This window comes from Schistocerca americana, chromosome 2, assembly GCF_021461395.2.
Source record: "Schistocerca americana isolate TAMUIC-IGC-003095 chromosome 2, iqSchAmer2.1, whole genome shotgun sequence".
In the NCBI taxonomy this organism is placed as follows: Eukaryota; Metazoa; Arthropoda; class Insecta; order Orthoptera; family Acrididae; genus Schistocerca; species Schistocerca americana.
Window position 1 is genome coordinate 358,405,597 of NC_060120.1, and position 24,721 is coordinate 358,430,317.

At 42.6% G+C, this 24,721-nt stretch overlaps 1 protein-coding gene across 1 annotated transcript in view; it reads left to right on the plus strand.

The window, feature by feature from the left end:
- LOC124594012 overlaps nt 1-24,721 on the plus strand; it is a 172,249-nt gene that overhangs the window by 130,620 nt on the left and 16,908 nt on the right. The window contains exons 7-8 of the mRNA XM_047132364.1: nt 255-531; nt 21,512-22,102. Coding sequence (XP_046988320.1) covers nt 255-531; nt 21,512-22,102 — 868 coding nt within the window. The remainder of the gene's footprint in view (nt 1-254; nt 532-21,511; nt 22,103-24,721) is intronic.

The window sequence follows — 24,721 nt, forward strand, 5'->3', positions numbered from 1 at the left end:
ACATTCTGATGTGACCGCCTGTTATTATTTGTAAAGAAATGTAACATCTTGTGAAGCAAACATGTGTAAAAACTGTTTTCAAAGTGATTCACAAGATGTAAAACGTGAATAGAGTTTCATGCTAAGTTCTTTTAGAAAATGTTGTCTTAAAATAGTTTTAACTTCTTTCATTCCGTGTTTCTTTGCACTTTTATAGAGATTCTGGCACAAGAAGAACCATATTGCTACATTGTGATTTCTCGACCCGTTCACAGAACGATGGATGCGCCAGGAAGCAGTGGTCCGGAAGTGACTGACTATATCGACCACTCTATGGTGGAGGCGGCCCTGAAGAGACATTTCTCGTGTGACACCATCACGGTGGAGTCCATCGTGGTGGAGCCGGCGAACAAGGTCGGCGCCGGCTACAGCAGCCAGATGTCCAGGGTGACGGTCGCCTTCAGGAAGGGCGAGGAAGAGGCGACTCAGCAGCTGCCGTTGATCGTGAAGGCCGACCATAGCAGAGTGGGGGCGCAGCAGCAGGTCCGTAAGGTGAGATGCAGCGTCAAGATGGTGGTGGTAACTGACTAAACCAAGTACGAAGGCTAGTCATAAAGATGTTTTAAGACCCTGAAAGAGTGAAGTTGTGACCTTGAAACATTGTGATGGTGTTAGCCTTTTTCTACATATTCATGCTTCAAGGTGACATATTTACACCAGCTATGAATGACCTGGTAGAGACGTTTTTGTTGAAGTCTGTTTTCCATGTAGCTTCGATAGATTCCCATGACTCTCCATTTTGTGAGGCTCCTATACTCTGACAAGCGTAGTCTGGTAGCATGCTGCAGTGGTAGTTTGACCTTTACGGGCATAATTTGTTAACACCGCGCCACGGCAGTCCTAAATAAATTCAGCGTTATATTGTCTGATGATGGTTAGGTCTGTGCCTTTTTTGGCTGTCGTAAGTCTACATGTTTCCACTACTTGCTTTATTCCTTTATCACAGGACAAAATCCGTGGTGATCAGGTGGCCAAAGAAGTCATCTGGACTGGCCAAACACAACTGCAATGTTCCTGTGGCTGCTTCAATTCGACAGGCCTTTTCAGTAGGTGTGCAGTCATGGAACCTAGTAGGCAGCGACCTTGTCATATGCAAACTACCTGTAAGATGTTGGAAACTGATCGATGACGGTTTATAACTGTTTACACCATCGTTTCGATTGTGACACGCTGGTAGAGCATCAAGGCCTCCTCTTACGATTCCAGTTTTTTTTCGCTGAGAGATGACATGTCACTTTGTGCTTCGTCATACAGACACGTTCAAGCAGACTGCAAGCCTCTGAACAACATCACTGCTGGTGGTTGTGACCGTACACTTCCACCAACTCGGGGAGAATTGTGGTCTTTTGACCCACTTCAAATGCAGAAAACAAAGTTACTACACGGTACTCGAATTTATCAATGACCTGCGGCATTTTGTTTTTGGCTCCTCTAGTGGCATGTTACTGAATTTGAATCTGTACAAGAACTGCAGCCATGACCCTGTCAACAAACGAAAAAATCAGTGCTAATTTAATTTTTCTACTAGGTGGCTGAAAATTTATGACTAATCTAGGTTAACTTGTAAATATAAACACACCGTTTTATTTCTTCGCTTAGTCGATAGCCCACAGAAATATGATGGCAGCAGTTGGAGGTAACTGTGACGACTTGGTAAAATTATGAGATATGTTAGTCAAATAGAGGATACTTTCATTTACTGTGTGGCAACAACTAAGTCCAACTGGTGTCATACAGTACTGCCTGAAAGAAAGCAGTATGTAAGCACAGCAGCTAGAACAGATGAGTCCTCGCTTGTCGAATGTGTAGTTTACTGCACGCATTTCGGTTTGAATGATGCGCTGATTTCATAGACACACATAATAAAAATACAAAGGTAATGCTAATTTAGCTTCATTTTGACCATTGTAGAAAGAGAAAACTTAGAAAGTGCAATTTTTATCAGCTTTGTATTTTTTTAAGTTCTCCACTCAGATCAAACCTCTTGTTTTGGCGACTAAAAATCGTCTTCCTCTTCTATGAAATCTGTGGAGAAATACCCATTTTATGGAGGGTGTCACCGGGTTGGTAATACTAACAATCAGGGATTATGGAGAAGTTGATTCGAGTTAAGGAACCCTGATCTAGACACTATTGTGCTAAAATGTATGTACCTAAACGTGGCATGCAGTAATTCTGTCTATATAACGTAAAATTCACTTATGGGTTATGAACTGCTAAATTTCTGGGAACAGGTGAATCCATCTAACTCGTAAGCTTACATCGTGAGATATGTGGACAGATAATGCCACTAACGGATATAACAAAAGTGTGTGAGTGAGACAATATCACGACGTCATAGAACCTGTGGGACGCCACTGTCAACAACCGTTGAGAACGTTATTTTGAAGATAAAGTACTTTATTCACGAGCACGGCCGGTTTCATCAGCTGGTACGCTTGGTATCACGTGAGCGTATCACGGGTGTGTTCTGTGCTGTTTTACACTATTTTACAATCGACGTCCGCTACATAGCGAAACATTGTTGACTATGAACGGTGGATGATCCCATTCTCTTTTTTCATCAGTACATGATTTGATTTTATTTCGCCTGATGATGCAGCTATAATGATGCAAAATCGGTTGTGCCTGTAAAATACTCACAGCTGAAGCGATTTTATCTTCAAAATGATATATTCAGGCTGTGGCTGTCGTGAATACAAAGTCTTCTGCGTTGAGAATGTAGTACATTTTGCATGTAATGGAAACAAATAGAATTATTACAAAAACATTTAGATCCATCCGGCAATTATGGACGGTAATAAATGACAGTGACTACTCACTACGTCTCATAAAATATACAAAAAGCATATATCATGAAACAAGAACAGTAATAAATGCAGGAGACAAAAGGAAAAAATGATATAAAAATCAATGAACGAGTGAAACAGCAGATTTGTCTATCAGCTGATCTTTCCAACATTTTTATTGACAATGTCCTTAAAAATTGTAAATTGGATGGCAATCTAGGAATTAAATTAGATAAAAACACAAATATAGGCGCATTATTATTTGCGGATGATAAAGTAATAATTCAAGAAAGCAGAGACGACTTACAGTTGAGAGCACGTTGGTTGAATCGAATATGTACAGAATACAGTTCTAAATTTCCATTAATAATACAGAAGATAATAAAGTCGAAAATAGTAATTAACTACAAAGTAACAGAACAGGCGAACATTTTAAATATCTGGGCTGCAACCCGAGTGAGGATTATTATAATAACATAGATGAAAATCCATATCTCTATATTTCATGGAATATGTGGAACAGGAAACACAACCTTTGACAACAAACCCTAAAAATACAAAAATTAAAGTGTATAAAACTGTGACGATACTATTACTGATTTATGGAAGAGAGAGTTGGACACAAAAAAAAAAAAAAACAGATGCCAGCAAAATACAGCAAGCAGAGATGAGATTCTTGAAGAAGCTAAAAGCCCGCACAAGTAGAGTGAAGAGTGAGAATGTTGTTGGTGCAGCCTTTTTGACTCTGAGGACTGACAGCCAGGATATGGAGAGCCTGAGTCCATCTTCTCTATTCATGTTGTGAGGGTGTTTTACTACTACGCAACACATCAGCTCAAAAGGCTTCATACTACGTTCCTAGCCAGTGGTTACAACACTAGATCGATCCCAACAGCCATGACAAAAGAAAAAAGCAAGATAGGCAAGAAGTGGACAAACTGCAGCACTGTGCGGCTGGTCCCGGCGGAGGTTCGAGTCCTCCCTCGGGCATGGGTGTGTGTGTTTGTCCTTAGGATAATTTAGGTTAAGTAGTGTATAAGCTTAGGGACTGATGACCTTAGCAGTTAAGTCCCATAAGATTTCACACACATTTGAACAAACTGCAACTAGCAGCGCGCTGCCCTATGTGACCTAACTGGTAAACAACTTCGTCGGGTTTATGTCCAGCTTGTCTTCTGCAGAAGCTGCAAGATAAAGGATGTGCTAGGCTCCACCAAAGACAAGGTAGATGCTATACATAATGCAGCTGTGTACAAGACGGAATGTCAGTGTGGAAAAGTACACATCAGTGAGACCGGCGGGCCAATCGCAAGCGCATTCGAGAATACGAGTTCTACATTCGCCTAGAACAACGCAGCAAATCTACAGTGACCGCACACCAGCATGGCTGCGGCAACGAAATAAAGTTAACGAAACCCACATATTTGTTAGGCAGCTAGGATTAATAAAATACAGTATAGGAGAAGCTATCGAAAAAGTAAAACGCGCCGGCCAGGGTGGCCGAGCGGTTCTAGGCGCTACGGTCGCTGGTTCGAATCCTGACTCGGGCATGGATGTGTGTGATGTCCTTAGGTTAGTTAGGTTTAAGTAGTTCTAAGTTCTACGGGACTGATGACCTCAGAAGTTGAGTCCCATAGTGCTCAGAGCCATTTGAACCAGTAAAACACACCAACAACACGAACAGACAGAACGGACTCAGGTTTGCTCCATCCTGGCAGCCAGTCCTCAGAGCTGAACAGACGACACCAACTCATGTTGCGAGCATTACCAGGGAGTAACAGGTATAGTGCAGCCTCGGCCAGCAGAAGGAAAACATGAGTAGTGGGACAAAGTTCGTACTGTGCCACTTTTGATTTCAAATTGTAACGCAAATTGATTAAAATTTGACAGCTGATTGATTTGTGATCCCCCCCCCCCTTAACCTATTGTTCTTCTAAATGGTTTGCAACATCCTGGGGGTAATCCGTTCTTCCAAGAAACCTCTCCACTCCTCCTCCCACATCCCTCTGGAAACTTTCAACCCCCTCCCTCACGCCCCCCCCCCCCCTCCCCACAGGACTGCACACAGTGCTTCTAATGTAGTGCACAGACCAGAATCATGCTAACCCCCTGAAAAAAGCTTCAGGTTGCAGCAACCCCTTGATATCGATACCCGAGAAAATCTTGTCAAAAAACATGCTCTCCCTCTCTATATCTCAAGTGAATGCTTCCTGTTTGTGTGAACCAACATATGCAGACACACAGACCAAGATTCCCCTCCCCCCAACCCCTCTGCCCTTCCATCCACCTCCCCTGTCCCAGTTGCCACTCATGCAGACCTGTCATTGGTAATCGGTATGGCCTGTTGTTCTCACACTTCCAGTGCTATGGAAACCAGTAGCAGATGGAACACATTCGAGAAGAAGCAGATAGTGTCTGTTGTGTGCCACACTAACCTCACCCTTTTCCTGAACAAAGTAGTGCATACCTGGTAAACCCATCTCCCCCCTTCTCCCTCCCAACTGTGGATGCCTTAGAAATATTCAAATAGTTCAAATGGCTCTGAACACTATGGGATTCAACATCTGAGGTCATCAGTCCCCTAGAACTTAGAACTACTTAAACCTAACTAACTTAAGGACATCACACACATCCATGCCCGAGGCAGGGTTCAGCGTTCAAACCTGCGATTGTAGAGGTCGTGTGGTTCCAGACTGAAGTGCCTAGAACCACTCGGCCACAACGGCAGGCTAGAAATATTCCACTATCAGACAGATTGACTATTTAATTAAATACACAGCCTATGTGTAGTGGCAGTTTTTCCTGGCATCCTGTTAAGGACAGTAGGAGTGGCACATTTGGCGGGATTTTATCCCACAATTGCCCAGATTTAAACCCTATTTTTCCCCTTTATGGGTTTTTTCTTTCCTCCTATTAGAGGATGCTGGCACACTTAGGTCATTGGGTAGGGAGTCCATTACGTTTTGTTTTACGTTATGTTTTGGCTCAGTCGCATTCTATATACTTAAAAATTTGCAGGAGGGGCTGGCCGGGTGCGTGCTCGCAATATCACTATTGGAAACAATAAGTTGATCATCCAGGAATTTGACATTATGACTGGGTTTTTAAAGCAGTATATAGTTCCTAAATTGGTTCTCTCTGGTGCACTATGTGATCTAAAGTATATGGACACCTGGATGAAAATGACTTAGAAGTTCGTGGCGCTCTCCATCGGTAATGCTGGAATTCAATATGGTGTTAGCCCACCCTTAGCCTTGATGACAGCTTCCACTCTCGTGGCATACCCTCAATCAGGTGCTGGAAGGTTTCTTGAGGAACAGCATCCATTCTTCAGGGAGTGTTGCACTGATGAGAGGTATCGATGTCGATTGGTGATGCCTGGCATGAAGTCAGCGTTTCAGAACATTCAAAAGGTGTTCTATAGGATTCAGGTCAGGACTCTGTGCAGGCCAGTCCATTATAGGGATGTTATTTTCATGTAACCACTCCGTCACAGGCCGTGCATTAAGCTCGATCGTGTTGAAAGATTATAAATCGCCATCCCCTAATTGCTCTTCAACAGCGGTAAACTAGAAGGTACTTAAAACATCAATGTAGGCCTGCGCTGTGCTAGTGCCACACAAAACAACAAGGGAAGCAAGTCCCCTCCATGAAAAACACGACGACACTATAACACCACAACCTCTGAATTTTACTGTTGGCACAACACACGCTGGCGGATGCTGTTCACTGGGAATTCGCCATACCCACACCCTGCCATCGGATCACCACATTGTGTACTGTGATTCGTCACTCCACACAACGTTCTTCCACTGTTCAGTCGTCCAATGTTACGCTCCTTACACCAAGCAAGGCGTCTTTTGGCATTTACCGGCATGATGTGTGGCTTATGAGCAGCCACTCGACCATGAAATCCAGGTTTTCTCACCTCCCACCTAACTGTCATAGTACTTGCAGTGGATCCTGATGCAGTTTGGAATTCCTGTGTGATGGTCTGAATAGATGTTTGCATATTACACATTACGATCCTCTTCAACTGCCAGCAGTCTCTGTCAGTCAACAGACGAGGTCGGCGTGTACCCTTTTGTGCTGTACGCGTCCCTTCACATTTCCACTTCACTATCACATCGGAAACAGTGGACCTAGCGATGTTTAAGAGTGTGGAAATCTTGCTTACAGATGTATGACACCAGTGACACCTAGTCACCTGACCACGTTCGAAGTCCATGTGTTTTGCGGAGCGCCCCGTTCTGCACTCTCACGACGTCTAATGACTACTGCGGTCGTTGATATGGTGTACTTGGCAGTAGGTGGTAGCACAGTGTACCTAATACGAAAAACTTAAGTTTTTGGGGGTGTCTGGATACTTTTGATCACATAGTGTACATTCGGAAGGACGTAAAGGGGCCTACTGCAAGATAGGATAGATATAACAACAACAAATACCACTGCAAAACGAGTCCACTGCAGTATACTGAGAAGCTCTAAACAAGACAAACTTAAACCACAATCCAATCTGTAGTAGTAGTCAGAGACTGCTGAAACCCTTGCACATCCTGTGCACTTGTGTCCCATTGCCCAAACACAGCGACCCACTGCACACTACACACCGCTAGTTGCCACTGTGGGTGCACATCTCAACGATCGCGGCCGGTCTGCAGATGGACTCGGTCAACCAGAGACAACTGCCCGGTTGTGGAGGGTGTCCAGGATGACCGGAGTGGTTGTAATTCGGATGTTATCAATATGTCCAGCGTCAATACTCGCAGGATTGAATCTTCTAAAATATCCACATAAATGGTTCAAATGGCTCTGAGCACTATGGGACTCAACTGCTGAGGTCATTAGTCCCCTAGAACTTAGAACTAGTTATACCTAACTAACCTAAGGACATCACACACATCCATGCCCGAGGCAGGATTCGAACCTGCGACCGTAGCGGTCTCGCGGTTCCAGACTGCAGCGCCTAGAACCGCACGGCCACTTCGGCCGGCAAATATCCACATAAAAATCAGAGAATACTCCCATTACATGCGATCACAAAATCTGCCCAATACATAATGACAATTATTTTGCTATTCACCCTACCAGAGAGCGATACGGTTGTACCCACCTGACCGGCTCAGAGGCTTAGGTATGCCACCCGCCTTAATTAACAAATGTCAGTTCGTTCTGGACACTGGCCACCTCTGCCATGCACTCAAACACCAGGCAGATATGTGCTGGGAAAACAGCTACATATCAGTCAGTGCAATCACAATTAAATATTATGATGATAGCGCCAATCTTGGGACATCCAACAATGAGTGAAGCGCCGGAAATACCTCCCGCTGACGACTGTAGCTTTGGAAAAATCTGTATCTATATCCTTCTTTTGACTGGACATAATTTTCCACGTAAAATCTTTCATCCCCCTTATAGCTATCGATGCGCTGAAACCACAATTTCTCATGTGAAATCCATACCACCTTTACGACCAGGCATTGTCCTTTTTTCTTACGCGTGTTGGAACAATGGCCATAGTAACTTTACACTCCAACGCATACTTTATAAGCCCATTGATCACAGCGATTCTATTGCCGATCCCCTACTAGGTATAATACTTCATCAAAAACTGAATGCTAGTGACAAGATACGATACTGAGCGAAAATCCGTGATCGATGCAGGCGCTCCGTTTGTTTTTCTTGCATGTGGTACCAGCGTGTCTTAGGAAGAGAGACATAATCGTCTTATAAGCGACCAGACATTAAAAACGCGACAAACAGTCTTGTTACTACCACCCTGCATAAAAAAAGCGGTCTTGGTTCTACAGCCACTCACAAGTATCACCAACGACATCCTATTTAAAACTTTTACATCCCTTATAAATCGAAGTGTTGTACTGTTTCTAAATGATATGATCCTTCACTTAAATACCATGACAGTGAATGTAGCTGGTGATCGTGGGGTGTTTATTAAAAGACAGAAATTGCAGGTGCTTGTATCCAGCTTGTAATAAAACATTGCAACCCCTTCGTACTGATGCAAGATATTTCCCACGCTAACAAACAATATTTGTAACGAATTCTGTCTCGATACCATGTAGAAAGTGTAGCAGAGGTTCTGTGATACATCCATGTGATTATAGATGAGGGAGTATAATTGCTGATTGAGAATGCTCGCATAAAGTGCATGGTATGCTATGTGATTTATCACTTAAACATGCAATGCTAGATTGAAGTCATAAGAAATATACCAAATCCTATGACCAACACACCGGCTATTCAGATGTGTAGTGTTACACTTTGTGGTAGAAATGCTGTTTGCGATTTGTAATCAAATCTTTCCATTCAACTACATACTTACGTCGTATCCTATGGAGATATCTTTTAGTGATCACAGCCATTGGCGAGTCATATTCACACAGCTACGGCAATGTTTCTTACCAGAATATTTCGGAAGACTTCGCATCATATGGGAACTGGAAGAAGGAAGAGGATTTTGCTCCTGCACTGTCGCGCATTTCCAAAATACATACAGGTACTGCAGTCTGAAGGAGACCTGCGTCCTTTAGGGTGCACTCAACCCTGTCACCCTAACAGTCTCTCCTTCATTATTTTGTACTATCCAACGGAGAGAAATTACGAGATATAAAAACTTAACCAAAGTCATCCGGTAGAGAAATCGATAAGGTATTAACATGTACCTCTCTTCCAATGTATCAAAAACATCTGTGTGTTGACATCGAGCATATGTCGAGAACCTATTAAAAATATAGATATTGGTCCATTGGAGCAGGTGGCCAATGATCAAAGCTGCTTGCCCAGAGTGTGCAAACATTCCCCACCCATATTGTAGGAGGACCATATCAAACCACCGGCTATCAACCACAAGGAGAGGGTTCTAAAGCACACAGGATGGTTGAAATGAAAAAAGAGGCGCTGTTCCTCATTGACAAAAATGTGGAGGACATCCCAACAGATGGAAAAGAAAAGTATATACTTATATGGATATGGTGTCTGTTCTTTCGGACTTGGTAAGGATGTATTCCGCGAGTAATGAGTGTGTTGGGGTGGGACACTACGAATGTAGTGTGTGGACATACAAGGTGAGAATGTGGGTCTCACGGGAGGCGGGAGCGAGGTAGTTCCTGCAGTCGTACTATCCTCTGTGTCCTCGGTGGCTCAGGTGGTTAGAATGTCTGCCATCTAAGCAGGAGATCCCGGGTTCGAGTCCCAGTCAGAGCACACATTTTCGCCTCTCCCCGTTGATGTGTATCAACGCCTGTCAGCAGCTGAAGGTATTAATATATAATTCTAATTTCGATGGAAAAGAAAAAAGTTTGCGGCATCGTGGGGCATTCCCAAACACATGTTCAAAGATGATGACCTCTACCTTTTATCTCATCTTCCACAGTGATAGGGTTGCAGATGTCTAGATATTCCATTTTGAAGAGACAAAGGGCACTGATTGCTCATATTGCAGCCATGTACATGATCACTGTTTTCGTGCTGGTCATCCCCAGAAAGTGTTTCTCCAACCAAGACTCTCTCCATCTCAAACAAAAGCTATTAGTCAATCATTATGTGGTAATCAACAGCATACCGGTGGACAGATGGATAGGAAAAGACAATGCCGATGTATGACGTTGTACTAGAATAATCACCACAGTTGATAGTGCGATCAATTTTAGCAGTTTTACTAGTATTCCGTAATTTCTACATTGACCAATGACACAGCAGCTTGCTCCCCAATTTCAGCATCTTCGCTAAAGCACCCCTCCACTACGGTGCATATACTACATACTAGAGCGCAAGTGTAGATACATGACTGAGCAGTACGTCCATTTATGGTTAATTATTGAACATTTACACCCAAGTATATCAGACAGCGACCTATACCAATGCAGTTAGTTAATCTACATCATTCTAGCACTCCTATCAGAGTGTGTAAATTATGATAACGGTTGCACATCTTTTCCTATGTGGATGGGAGCCTCAGAGTATTCTTGCATTCATAGGAAAAAGTTGGACATTGAAAGATTTCCCCACATTGTGTTTTACCAACCCTCACTACAACACTGTCGCTGATTTAATTTGCAGCTGACCAGAAATAGGGTACTATACCGACTACATTCCACGTCTCGTGCAGCAACAGAGCGAACTGAGTCCGTAAATGCTATTCAGTGAAGAATGTTCCACACCAATCTTACTGACGACACCTATCTCAGAACATAAGATTTCTCCAGATGCATGCATGCTGAGGTGGCTAGCACCCCTTTTCGGAGTACAGTGCCTCAGCAGTAGAGATAGCCATACCATACATGATAAGGGGGCTGGAATGAAATGATTTACGTGAATGATCACCAAATGTAGAGTAATAAATTTATATACGTCAGACCATAAGACTAGATGTGACCACCCAGTTATAGGCAACCACAGTATACATTTTTATAAAGTGTCCTTAGGTAAGTAGAATTGTATTGCCAGATGGAGGGAGTGCAATATACAACTGCAGAATTCATCACGTGTTTGAACCTGTGCAAGGCTGTTTAGGCGTTTTAAACACTAACAAACAGTATTTACAATGTGCTTCTCTGTAGTCTCCACCAATCATAACCATGTAGTGTCAGCTAACAAATAACTTACAGAACAGTTGCTGCATGGTTTTTCAACAACATTCTACTGTTTGTCTATTGATTTAATAGTGATAAATGCAAGTTGACTTCTGTCTTTGATGCTTTCCTACAAGAGATGATAAAAAGTAGAAGGAGTGATCGGCTGCGAGAAGTTGTAATGAGGTACTATTTAATGGTAGACTGATGATGTATTCTAGAGGGAGAGAGATATCGCAGCAGGTCATTTATTATGCATTTATCCATTTTTTCAGTTGTTCACTCGGAGTACATCAGTTGTGCGGTAAAACTTGCGAACGACTCATATACTCGTACAATTGTGTGTTCTGTGTGTAACTTAGACCGCTATTTACCTGCATTCGCTAACAGCGAACGTCTTCATACCGTAGTCAGCAGAGGACTTTCAACACATGTGTGAGGATAATTTTCAATAATGGAAAATCTGTTTCAACACCCTCCTTTATATGAAAGAAGATGTAAGAAAAGTATTCCATTTCTCTGCCATACTTTGGACATAAATCGAGCCTTCAATTTCACAACTGCAGTGACTCCTGTGGTGTCACCGCCAGACACCACACTTGCTAGGTGGTAGCCTTTAAATCGGCCGCGGTCCGTTAGTATACGTCGGACCCGCGTGTCGCCACTATCAGTGATTGCAGACCGAGCGCCGCCACACGGCAGGTCTAGAGAGACTTCCTAGCACTCGCCCCAGTTGTACAGCCGACTTTGCTAGCGATGGTTCACTGACAAAAAACGCTCTCATTTGCCGAGACGATAGTTAGCATAGCCTTCAGCTACGTCATTTGCTACGACCTAGCAAGGCGCCATTACCAGTTACTATTGATGCTGTAAAACATGTACCGTCAAGAGCGATGTTCACTATTTATGGATTAAAGTTAAGTATTCCAACAGCTACGTCCTCTTTTGCTAAAGTCTAACTTCTTTTTCCTGTTCCAGACCTCACGCCAGCCTGCGTGAGCTAAAACGCGTGCCTTTCGGTTTCCTCTCAAAAACGGGTTGGCTCTCTTGCCAACCCACACAATTCTAATTTAGTGACATGTGATTGTGAGGTACTGCAAACCCTATGTATACATTTGGTTGACAGTTGGGCTGCTTACAGAGTTAATGCAGCATGGCATGTAATTTTATGTCAAACACCGCTGCTAAGCGTTTGTCTGTTTCCCTGTCAGCGGAATTTTCTGTTGCTGACGATCATTTTATAGAACTGATGCGAGCATAGTGTAATTAATTTCTGAATGGTACTCAGATTTGACTGAATGGTACTTGGATGTGAACAGTGGGCGCTATACACTTCCAGAAAGCTACGTAGTGCATGTATCTCAAAGAAACTATGTTTTTCTTTGCTGTAGAAGGAAGTAGTTGTATCATCTTAAAGTTTGTCAACGTAATGAGTGGGTAGAAAACTTCCAGGGTGGATGTAAGTCAGATGTCGGACATCCATGTCCCACATTAGTGTATTAAGAGCGTTGCACTCCACATGACTAATATTTCTGAAACCACACAGCTTTACCATTACAGTGTGTTTAAGTGCAGAACCCTGCAGCCTTAGGACTGCTTGTGTTTGTGTTCTACGATCATTTCTCTCTTGCCAATATCCTCTTGATACTGACCTCAGACACTATAACAACACTTTAGGATTGATAGCACAGTTGATTTATTTATGTAAAATGCTTCAAACTCCGTCCGTTTGGAGCTCCATCACGCGTAAACAACACGTTTCTTCTTAACCATTTGTTACATCATCACAACACTCTCATATCTACTATATACCGATGTTCTTGTTGCTGCTGTTGTGGTCTACAGTCCAAAGACTGGTTTGATGCAGCTGACCATGCTACTCTATCCTATGCAAGCCTCTTCATCACCGAATAACTACTGCACCTACATCCTTCCGAATATGCTTACAGTATTCATCTCTTGGTCTCCCTCTACGATTATTACCCTTCCAGTACAAAACTGGTGACCCCTTGATGCCTCAGTATCTGTCCTACCAACCGATCCCTTCTTCTAGCCAGGCCATGCCACAAATTTCGCTTCTCTCCAGTTCTATTCAGTACCTCCTCATTAGTTATGTGATCTACCCATCTAACCTTCAGGATTCTTCTGTAGCACTGCATTGCAAAAGCTTGTATTCTCTTCTTGTCTGAAATGTTTATCATCCATGTTTCACTTCCATACATGGCTACAATCAACACCAATACTTTCAGAAAAGATTTACTGACACTTAAATCTATGCTCGCTGTTACGAATTTCTCTTCTTCAGAAACGCTTTTCTTGCCATTGCCAGTCTACATTTTACATCCACTCTGCATCGACAGTTATTTTGCTGCCCAAGTAGTAAAACTCATCTACTACTTTAAGTCTCTCATTTCCTTACCTAATTCCGTCAGCATCACCTGATTTAATTGCAATACATTCCATTATCCTCGTTTTGCTTTTCTTGACATTCATCTTATATTCTCCTTTCCAGACACTGTCCATTCCATTCAACTGGTCGTCCAAGTCCTTTTCTCTCTCTGATAGAATTACAATATAAAGTTTTTATTTCTTCTCCCTGGGATTTAATTCCTACTCTAAATTTTACTTTGGATTCTTTTACTACTTGCTCAATATATAGATCAAATAACATTTGGGAAAAGCACTCCCTTCTCAAAACTGCTGGCTCTCCCAAGGCTATCAGTAGTTCTAATGGAATGTTGTCTACTCCCAGGACCTTGTTTCGACTTAGGTCTTTCAGTGCTCTGTCAAATTCTTCACACGTATCATATCTCCCATCTCGCCTTCATCTACGTCCTCTTTCATTTCCATAATATTGGCCTCAGGTGCATCGCCCTTGTATAGACCCTCTACATACTCCTTCCATCCTTGTGCTTTCCCTTCTTTGCTTAGGACTGTTCTTCTATCAGTTCTTGATATTCATACAGGTGGTTCTTTTTTCTCCAAAGGTCTCTTTAATTTTCCTGTAGGCGGCATGTATCTTATCCCTAGCGCTGTTTGCTACTACCAGTACATTCTCTTTCCATTCCTGCTTAGCCATTTTGCACTTGCAGTCGAGCTCATTTTTTAGATATTTGTGTCCCGTTTCACTGCTTCATTTACTGCATTTTTATATTTTCTCATTTAGTCAATTAAATTCAATATTTCTTGTGTTGCTCATGGACATCTACTAATCCTCGTCTTTTTGCCTACCTGATCCCCTGTTGCTTTGACTATTTAATCCCTCAAAGCTACCCACTCTTCTTCTACTGTATTCTTTTGCCCTGTTATTACCATCCGTTCCCTAATGCTCACTCTGAAACTCTCTACAACCTCCGGTTCTTTTAGTTTATTCAGGTCCCATGTCCATAAATTCCCAATTTTTTTCTAATTTCTTCATTGTTAATCTACGGTTCAAACTAATAAATTGTGGTCAGAGTCCACATCTGCCGCTCAAAATGACTTACGGTTTAAAACCTGGTTCCGAAATCTCTGTTTTACGATTATATAAATGAATCTGAAACCATCCGGTGTCTCCAAGCCTCATTCATGATTCTTGAACCAAGTGTTGGCTATGACTACATTATGCTCTTTGCTAAATTCTACTAGGCAGCTTCCTCTTCATTCCTTTCCCCCCGTCCATATTCACCGACTACTTTTCCTTCTCTTCCTATTCCTACTATCGAATTCCAGTCCCCAATGAATATTAAATTTTCGTCTCCCTTAACTATCTGAATAATTTCTTTTATCTCATCTTACATTTCTTGAATCTCTTCATCTGCGGAGTTACATGCCACACATAATTGTACTACTGTGATGGGTGTGGGCTTCGTGTCTACATTGGCTATAATAATGCATTCACTGCCCTGTTCATAGAAGCTTACCCACATTCCTATTTCCTTATTCATTACTAAACCTATTCCTTACTACCGCTAGTTGATTTGGTATTTATAAACTGTACTCACCTGACCAGAATTCTTCTTCGTCTTGCAACCGAACTTCACTAATTCCCACCATATCTAAGTTCAACTTATCCATTTCCCTTTTCAAATTTTCTAACCTACCTACCTGATTAAAGGGGCTAACATTCCACACTTCGATCCGTAGAACGCGAGACTTCAAATGTTCAAATGTGTGTGAATTCCTAAGGGACCAAACTGCTGAGGTCATTGGTCCCTAGACGTATACACTAATTAAACTAACTTATGCTAAGAACAACACACACACCCACGACCGAGGGAGCACTCGAATCTGCGGCGGAAGGTGCTGCGCAATCCGTAACATGGCGCCTGAGACCCCGCGGCCATTTCGCGCGGCCAACGCCAGATTTGTTTTTCCTGATAACAACGTCTCCTGAGTAGTGGCCACCCAGAGATCCAAATGGGAAACTACTTTACCTCTAGAATATTTTACCAAAGAGGATGCCATTATCATTTAACCATACAGTAGAGCTGCATTGTTTGGAAAAAATTACGGCTGTAGTTTCCCCTTGCTTAGAGCCATTCTCAGTACCAGCACAGCAAGGTGATTTTTGTTGATGTTACAAGACCAGATCAATTGGTCATCCCGACTGTTGCTCCTGCAACTGCTGCAGGGGCTGCTGTCCCTCTTCACGACCACACTATTGTCTGGACTCTCAAAAGAGACCCCTTCGTTATGGCTGCATCTACAGTACGGCTATCTGTATCTTTGAAGCACTTTCCACCGATAGAGGTTGCTAACCAACCGCGCATCTGCAGGGATCTTGTGCACTTGAATGAGTGTCGTAAGACTTGTATGGAACAGTCTCCGCTAAATACCAGTTATGGACTCAGCTCACCCTGTTCCTTCGCGAGACGTGGAATGTATCGGGTGTAGTACCCTATTACTTCTAGTCAGCTGGAAATTAAATCGGCAACATTGTTGTAGGGAGGGCTGGTGAGAGAGTATGTGGCGAGATCCTTCAATCTCCAACGTTATCTCAAGAATGTGAGAATGCTTTGTGACTCCCATCCACAGAGGGAAAGATGGACATCGTAATCATAAATGACCCACTATGATCGCAGATACCTTACTGCATAGTAAGGTATAGGTGTCGTCAGTAAGACTGATATGGAACAGTCTTCCGTGAATAGCATTTACGGACTCAGTTAGCTCTGTTGCTGCACGAGAAGTGGAATGTAGTCGGTATAGCACCCTACTCCTGGTCAGCTGCAGATTAAGTCAATGACAGTGTCGCTGTGAGGTTTGGTAAAACACAATGCGGGGAAATCTTCCAATCTCCAACTTTTTTCTATGAATGCGAGAATACTCTGGGACTCCCATCCACATAGGGAAAGATGTGCAATCGTAATCACAAATTATGCACTGTGATAGCAGTGCTGAAATTATGTAGATTAACTAACTGCATCGATGTAGGACGCTGTCTGGTATACTTGGGTGTATATGTTCAAGAATTAACCATAAATTGATGTATTGCACAGTCATCTATCTACACTCGTAATCTAGTATATGGTACATGCGCAGTAGTGGAGGGGTGATTTAGAGAAGATGCCGAAATTGGAGAGCATGCTGTCATGTCATTGGTCAACGTAAAACTTACGGAAAAACTAGTTAAATTGCTAAAATTGATCGCATTATTAACTGTGGTGGTTATGCTAGTACACCGTCACACATCGGCACTATCTTTCCAACCCATCTATCCACTAGTATGCTGTTGATTACCACATAGTGATTGACTAATACCTTTTGTTTGAGATGGAGAGAGTCTTGGTGGGAGCAACACCTTCTGGGGCTGACCAGCACCAAAACACTGATCGTATACATGGCTGCAATATGAGCAATCAGTGCTATTCGTTTCTTCAGAACGGAACATCTAGACATCTGCAACCCTGTCACTGTGGAAGATGACATAAAAGTCAGAGGTCATCACCTTCGGACGTGTGTTTGGAAACGTTCTATAGTGCCGTAAATTCTTTCCGTTTCGGATCTGTTGTGATTTGTCAATAATAAATACTGCCTCTGTCTTTTATTTCAGCCATCCTATTTGTTTTGGAAGCAGCATAGTTTGCACCACGGGATGTCCAGCTTTCTGTGAGAGCCAATGGATCAAAATATATTAATATCAGTTTGGCACCTGACACAGATGTCGAAGTCATGGTAGAAAAAAAAATGCATAGCTGTAGTCATAAACTGCTTCAATGTGTTACAGCAAAAAACAGTTTATCAAACTACTTATGAAACAACAACACAAGACACCGTTTGATATGGTTCCTCTACAGTATGGGTGACGAAAGTTTGCACTGGTCTGTAGAAACGACTTTGATCACTGGACGCCTGCTCCAGTGGGCCAGTACCTGTATATTTAATAGGATCACCACATATGCTCGATGTCACAATGCAGACGATATTTGTTTTCGATGTATGGGAAGAGAGGGACGCAACAATATCTTATTGAGTTCTCTACTGGGTGATATTTGTGAAGTTTTTATAGTTCGTAATTTTTCTCCGTTGGATGGTACAAAATAACGAGGAAGGAGAGAATGTTAGGGTGACAGGCATGAATGCACCCTAAAGGACGCAGATCCCCTTCAGACTCCAATACCTGTATGTAATTTGGAAATGTACCACAATGCAGGAGCAAAATCCTTATCCTTCCTAATTTTCCCGGTAGGAAAGACCGCCATAACTCCTTGTACGATCTTTTCTACTACCTTGTGTTGCAGCAGAAATCTTTGTTTGACGCTAGCCTTACACAAAAACACGGTCTTGTCATATTAAGTCAGCTCACCCTATTTCTCCACCGGATGGAGAAGGTGGTAGATATTGTGCTCAAACTTCTGCTCGGTTCCGACTTAAACTGGAACGATCACATGGACAAAGCTACATAGAGGATGGGAAGAGACTGAGGAACACTTACAAGATGCAGAGAGACCATCTAAAACCACACTGCTGGTGTGCTGTATGGGGTCCTTAGCAGATAGTTTCGAAAAAGGTGACTCACTTCGAGATGTGAGAGTGCCAAGGATATCATTCACCAGTTGCTGTAATCACTAAAACATATCTCCATAGGATCGAACGAAAGTATGTACTTGAATGGCGAGACCTTATTCCAAATCACAGACAGCATTTCTACTAAAAAGTGTAACACTGTAGATCCGAAAAGCCAGTGTATTGGTCATAGGATTTTGTATATTTCTTATGACTTCAGTCTAGCATTGCATTTTTAAGTGATTGCTCATATGTAATCATTCTCAATCAACCATCATCCTTCCTCACCTATAACACCACAGATACATCACAGAACCTCTGCTACACTGTCCATATGGTATCGAGATAGAGCTCATTACAAATATTGTTTGTTAATGTGAGAAATGTCTACCATCAGCATGAGGGAGTTGCAAATATTGGCTTAATACCATGTACCTTAGCCACATCACTTTTACTTTCGGTGAGATTGGTGATTTTATTACGATCTTACACTGCTGGCTATGTCCACCTGTACTTTCGATCTTTTAATACACACGCCACGATCACCACCTATTTTCATTGTCACGGTATTTGTGTGGAAGACCATATCATTTGGAAGCAATACCACAATTCGATTTATAAAGCATGTATAATTTTTAAATTGGGTATCTTTGGTGATACTTGTGTGTGCCTGTAGCACCAAGACTGCTTTTTTATGCAGGGTGACAGTAACATGATAGTCGCGATCGCGTTTTTAATAGCTGGTCGCTTATAAGACGATTACATACCACTCGCAAGAAAAACAAATGGAGCATATCCATCGATCACTGATTTTCACTCGATGTGTTTAGTGTCACTAGCATTCAGTTATTGGCGAAGTAATATACCTAGTAAGAGATGTGTGATAGATTCGCTGTGATCAGTTGGCTTATAAAGTATGTGTTGGGGTGTAAAGTTCCTGTGGTCATTGTTCTGATATGTGCAAAGAAAATGAGAATGCCCAGTCTAGGGGAGGTATGGATTTGATGTGGGAAATTGCAATTTCAGTGCATCGATAGCCATAAGGGGTATGAAAAATTTTACGTGGAAAATTATGTCAAGTCATCCTGGACATCCTCCACAACTGGGTGGTCCTCTACAGATGGCCATCTACCTGCAGACTTCGTGCAATCGCTGAGACATACGTCCCATGGTGGCAGCATTTGGCCTGAGGAAATGCATGTGGACCTCTGAACATGAGCACACAGGATGTGTGAGTGTTTCGGCTGTCTCCGACATCCAGCCATGACAACTGCTAAAATGGATTGAATCGTGGTTTAAGTGTATCGTGTTTAGTGCTTCTCAGTACACTGCAGTGGACTCTGTCTTGCAGTAGTATTTGTTGTTGTGTTTATGCTATCATGCAGTAGGCGCTTCTTCCCCCTTCCAAATGTAGCAGAGAGAACCTATTTAGGAATTCTATCATGCTTTAAATGCCCAATCGCACTGTCAAATTCCCGACTGATCAATTTATTATTTCAAATTGTGGTATTGCAATTGAGCTGAAATTTGAAATACCTTCAATGAAACAGATTTCCTAAAAAATGACCTAACTGTACCAGTATCCACCAAGAGAAAATGTTCAAATGTGTGTGAAATCTTATGGGACTTAACTGCTAAGGTCATCAGTCCCTAAGCTTACACACTACTTAACCTAAATTATCCTAAGGACTAACACACAAACCTATGCCCGAAAGAGAACTCGAACCTACGCCGGGACCAGCCGCACAGTCCATGACTGCAGCGCCCCAGACCGCTCGGCTAATCCCGCACGGCTATCCACCAAGAGGAGGCAAGGGAAAAAACATCCGTAAGGTGGGAGTAGGGTTAGGAAACCGGGCAGTTGCAGGATAGAATCCCACCAAACATGCCACTTCACTAGAAGCTTCTCAGAACCACAAAGATTAAGCTTTCAAAAGCAGTGGCTCGCGACGTTTTGCTGTATCTGAAGTCAAATTTTGTCCACTGAGAAATGTAAATCTATAAATCTATAATTTTTAGTACAACTTATTTTAATTTCTAATGTTAGCTGTAATAATTAATAACTGATATCGTGACATTTTAACAGTACAACTTATTTTAATTTCTAATGTTAGCTGTAATAATTAATAACTGATATCGTGACATTTTAACCAAGACAGCATCTGCGACCATGGGCAACTGTCAGTTCTGTTTTCCGGTAAGGCAACTGTGAGTACGGTTAACCAGTAATTTGGACGACGGTAAAAATGTGGAACAGTAAGTATGTCATTCATAAACATTGGTTTCCTTTGTTACGTCAGTTGAGCTAATGAGAGGTCAACAGTGGCAGGTGGTTTTAGTATCTTGATTAATGTTGTTTATGTTGTTCACGTAAGAGTTCAAATTAGTGGAATAAACTATTATTAGACGTTAGCTTCATATGTTATAAATATGCCTGCGCCTAACCAGGCTGTGAGGCCATCAGCCAGTCAATATTTGATGAACAGAAGTTACTTTTAGTTTCGGAACGAAGTCCGAGAAACAGAATAGTAGACATTTCTCGTCATTGCTAGCTAGAAACCCATAGCAAGGAAGAGCTTTCTGTCTGGATGCACCACTGCAAGCGACGACTGTCAGCCAACACGTGAGTTGTCTCCCACACTTGCTACTAGCTACAAACAGCAGTGCGTAGTGGGTTGTTTGTTAGCATATTCCACAGGAACAAACAACTTTTGCTGAAGCGATGATTCTGGTTGGCATGTAAGCCACAACGAGTTTTACTTGAATATTGCATGAGAATACTAAAGAGAAAAGCTAAAAATAAAATAAAAATCTGAATCACCATTTACACACACTACGTGACTTGCACAATACTATATTTAAAAAATGAATATGTAGTGCTGAACAGCAGCCCCACAGTCAGTCGGTGTTACCGACCCCCAGGAAACCTCATAGTGGTCTAGGAAATAGCTACCGTAGAATTGCTAAAGTACATTGCTGACTCTTTTCCAATTCAAATTATTTTGACTGTGATATCTCATACTGCCCAATTCAGATAACAAAGCTTAAGTAAACTAAGAGTACAAAAATTGGAGACAGTGCCAAAACCATCTTATTTCACAGTGGGACGTATTCAAGACGGAGGCGCTGGTGCTGGGCGAGGTGATGTCCACAGCGCACGAGGCTCTGCAGCGGGTGGAGGGCACGTCTTTCCGGCCACTGGCGGCCACGTGTCTGCACCACGGCGCCACACCAAGGGCCTTCCTCGTGCTGGACGACCTGGTGGCCGCTGGCTATCGACTGGCGGACGCAGATCGACCTCTCGACTACCAGCACTGCGAGGTGGTGATGCGAGCGTACGCGCGCCTCCATGCTGGTACAGCCTACGTGCTCAGCAAGCTCCCAAATTGCGGTGCCCAACTCCATGTCGATTACTTCAGCGCTGAGGACATAGAGTTTATTCTGCGGCCGATGATGCAAAGTACGTTTTCCGCTGTTGCCGATTTCGTGAAAAGAATTCCTAGCTATGAACACTGTGCAGACAAGTATATGGAGCTCACAGATACATTACTGCCACTGATGAGAAAGACGTTGAAGAAAAAAGTACAAGATACTAAGCTGAAGGTACTGGTTCATGGTGACTGCTGGAAGAACAACATGATGTTCAAGTACTCATCAGGGGAGGTTGTTGATGTGCGGTTCGTCGATTTTCAGGTATGTGTGTCACCTATTCAATGATATATCTATTCTATGTGTCTACTTGTCTACCTGAGAGGTTTTCAAAGTATGCATTGCAGTTCCCAGGGGTGCCCAGCCTTACAGTAGTCTCATCATAGTACATTCATAAAAACAGTAATTTGATTTATTCGCTCCCTGAGTAAAAGAACAATGTGAGTGCTAGTAGCGATATTTAGTAGGACAGGAAGTAAATGTTGTTACTGTGTCTCCATGGTAGATGGTAGTCAAACTGTGCTTCTTGACTCAGTTGTTTTCATTCAGTAATAATCAGTTTGAAGATTAGTCTTGTCGAATGCAATTCTTTTTCAATTGTTTTGTGTCTTCTGTGATTTGTGTTCCTCTGTCAGAATGGACAAATTTTTAAATGTAAGTACAAAAGGTGATATTTCAAATGTATCATGCAGTTTTAAAGACATGAATATACGAAAATGTAATAAATATGACGACAGACAGATGAATTCTGGTACTACATGTAGGGCAGAATGTTGCACCATTGGAATACTTTTCGGAATTTCACGTACTGCCAGCTGTGTAATAGTTTAATATATTGTCTTATTCTGTTTTTAAACAATGACACTCACTTTTTATGTGCTGCAGTCTTCTTCTGAAATTAGAAAAATTACATCTACATCTACATCTACATTTATACTCCGAAAGCCACCAAACGGTGAGTGGCGGACGGCACTTTACGTGCCACGGTCATTATCTCCCTTTTCTGTTCCAGTCGCGTACGGTTCGCGGGAAGAACGACTGTCTGAAAGCCTCCGTACGCGCTCGAATCTCTCTAATTTTACATTCGTGATCTCCTCGGGAGTTATAAGTAGGGGGAAGCAATATATTCGATACCTCATCCAGAAACGCACCCTCTCGAAGACTGGCGAGAAAGCTACACCGCGATGCAGAGCGCCTCTCTTGCAGAGTCTGCCACTTGAGTTTTCTAAACATCTCCGTAACGCTATTACGGTTACCAAATAACCCTGTGACTAAACGCGCCGCTCTTCTTTGGATCTTCTCTATCTCCTCCGTCAACCCGATCTGGTACGGATCCGACACTGAAGCAATACTCAAGTATAGGTCGAACGAGTGTTTTGTAAGCCACCTCCTTTGTTGATGGACTACATTTTCTAAGGACTCTCCCAATGAGTCTCAACCTGGCACCCGCCTTACCAACAATTAATTTTATATGATCATTCCACTTCAAATCGTTCCGCACGCATACTCCCAGATATTTTACAGAAGTAACTGCTCCCAGTGTTTGTTCCGCTATCATATAATCATAAAAGAACGGATCCTTCTTTCTATGTATTCGCAATACATTACATTTGTCTATGTTAAGGGTCAGTTGCCACTCCCTGCACCAAGTGCCTATCCGCTGCAGATCTTCCTGCATTTCGCTACAATTTTCCAATGCTGCAACTTCTCTGTATACTACAGCATCATCCGCGAAAAGCCGCATGGAACTTCCGACACTATCTACTAGGTCATTTACATATATTGTGAAAAGCAATGGTCCCATAACACTCCCCTGTGGCACGCCAGAGGTTACTTTAACGTCTGTAGACGTCTCCCCAATGATAACAACATGCTGTGTTCTGTTTGCTAAAAATTCTTCAATCCAGCCACACAGCTGGTCTGATATTCCGTAGGCTCTTACTTCGTTTATCAGGCGACAGTGCGAAACTGTATCGAACGCCTTCCGGAAGTCAAGAAAAATAGCATCTACCTGGGAGCCTGTATCTAATATTTTCTGGGTCTCATGAACAAATAAAGCGAGTTGGGTCTCACACGATCGCTGTTTCCGGAATCCATGTTGATTCCTACAGAGTAGATTCTGGGTTTCCAAAAACGACATGATACGCGAGCAAAAAACATGTTCTAAAATTCTACAACAGATTGACGTCAGAGATATAGGTCTATAGTTTTGCGCATCTGCTCGACGACCCTTCTTGAAGACTGGGACTACCTGTGCTCTTTTCCAATCATTTGGAACCTTCCGTTCCTCTAGAGACTTGCGGTACACGGCTGTTAGAAGGGGGGCAAGTTCTTTCGCGTACTCTGTGTAGAATCGAATTGGTATCCCGTCAGGTCCAGTGGACTTTCCTCTGTTGAGTGATTCCAGTTGCTTTTCTATTCCTTGGACACTTATTTCGATGTCAGCCATTTTTTCGTTTGTGTGAGGATTTAGAGAAGGAACTGCAGTGCGGTGTTCCTCTGTGAAACAGCTTTGGAAAAAGGTGTTTAGTATTTCAGCTTTACGCGTGTCATCCTCTGTTTCAATGCGATCATCATCTCGGAGTGTCTGGATATGCTGTTTCGAGCCACTTACTGATTTAACGTAAGACCAGAACTTCCTAGGATTTTCTGTCAAGTCGGTACATAGAATTTTACTTTCGAATTCACTGAACGCTTCACGCATAGCCCTCCTTACGCTAACTTTGACATCGTGTAGCTTCTGTTTGTCTGAGAGGTTTGGCTGCGTTTACACTTGGAGTGAAGCTGTCTTTGCTTTTGTAGTAGTTTCCTAACTTTGTTGTTGAACCACGGTGGGTTTTTCCCGTCCCTCACAGTTTTACTCGACACGTACCTGTCTAAAAC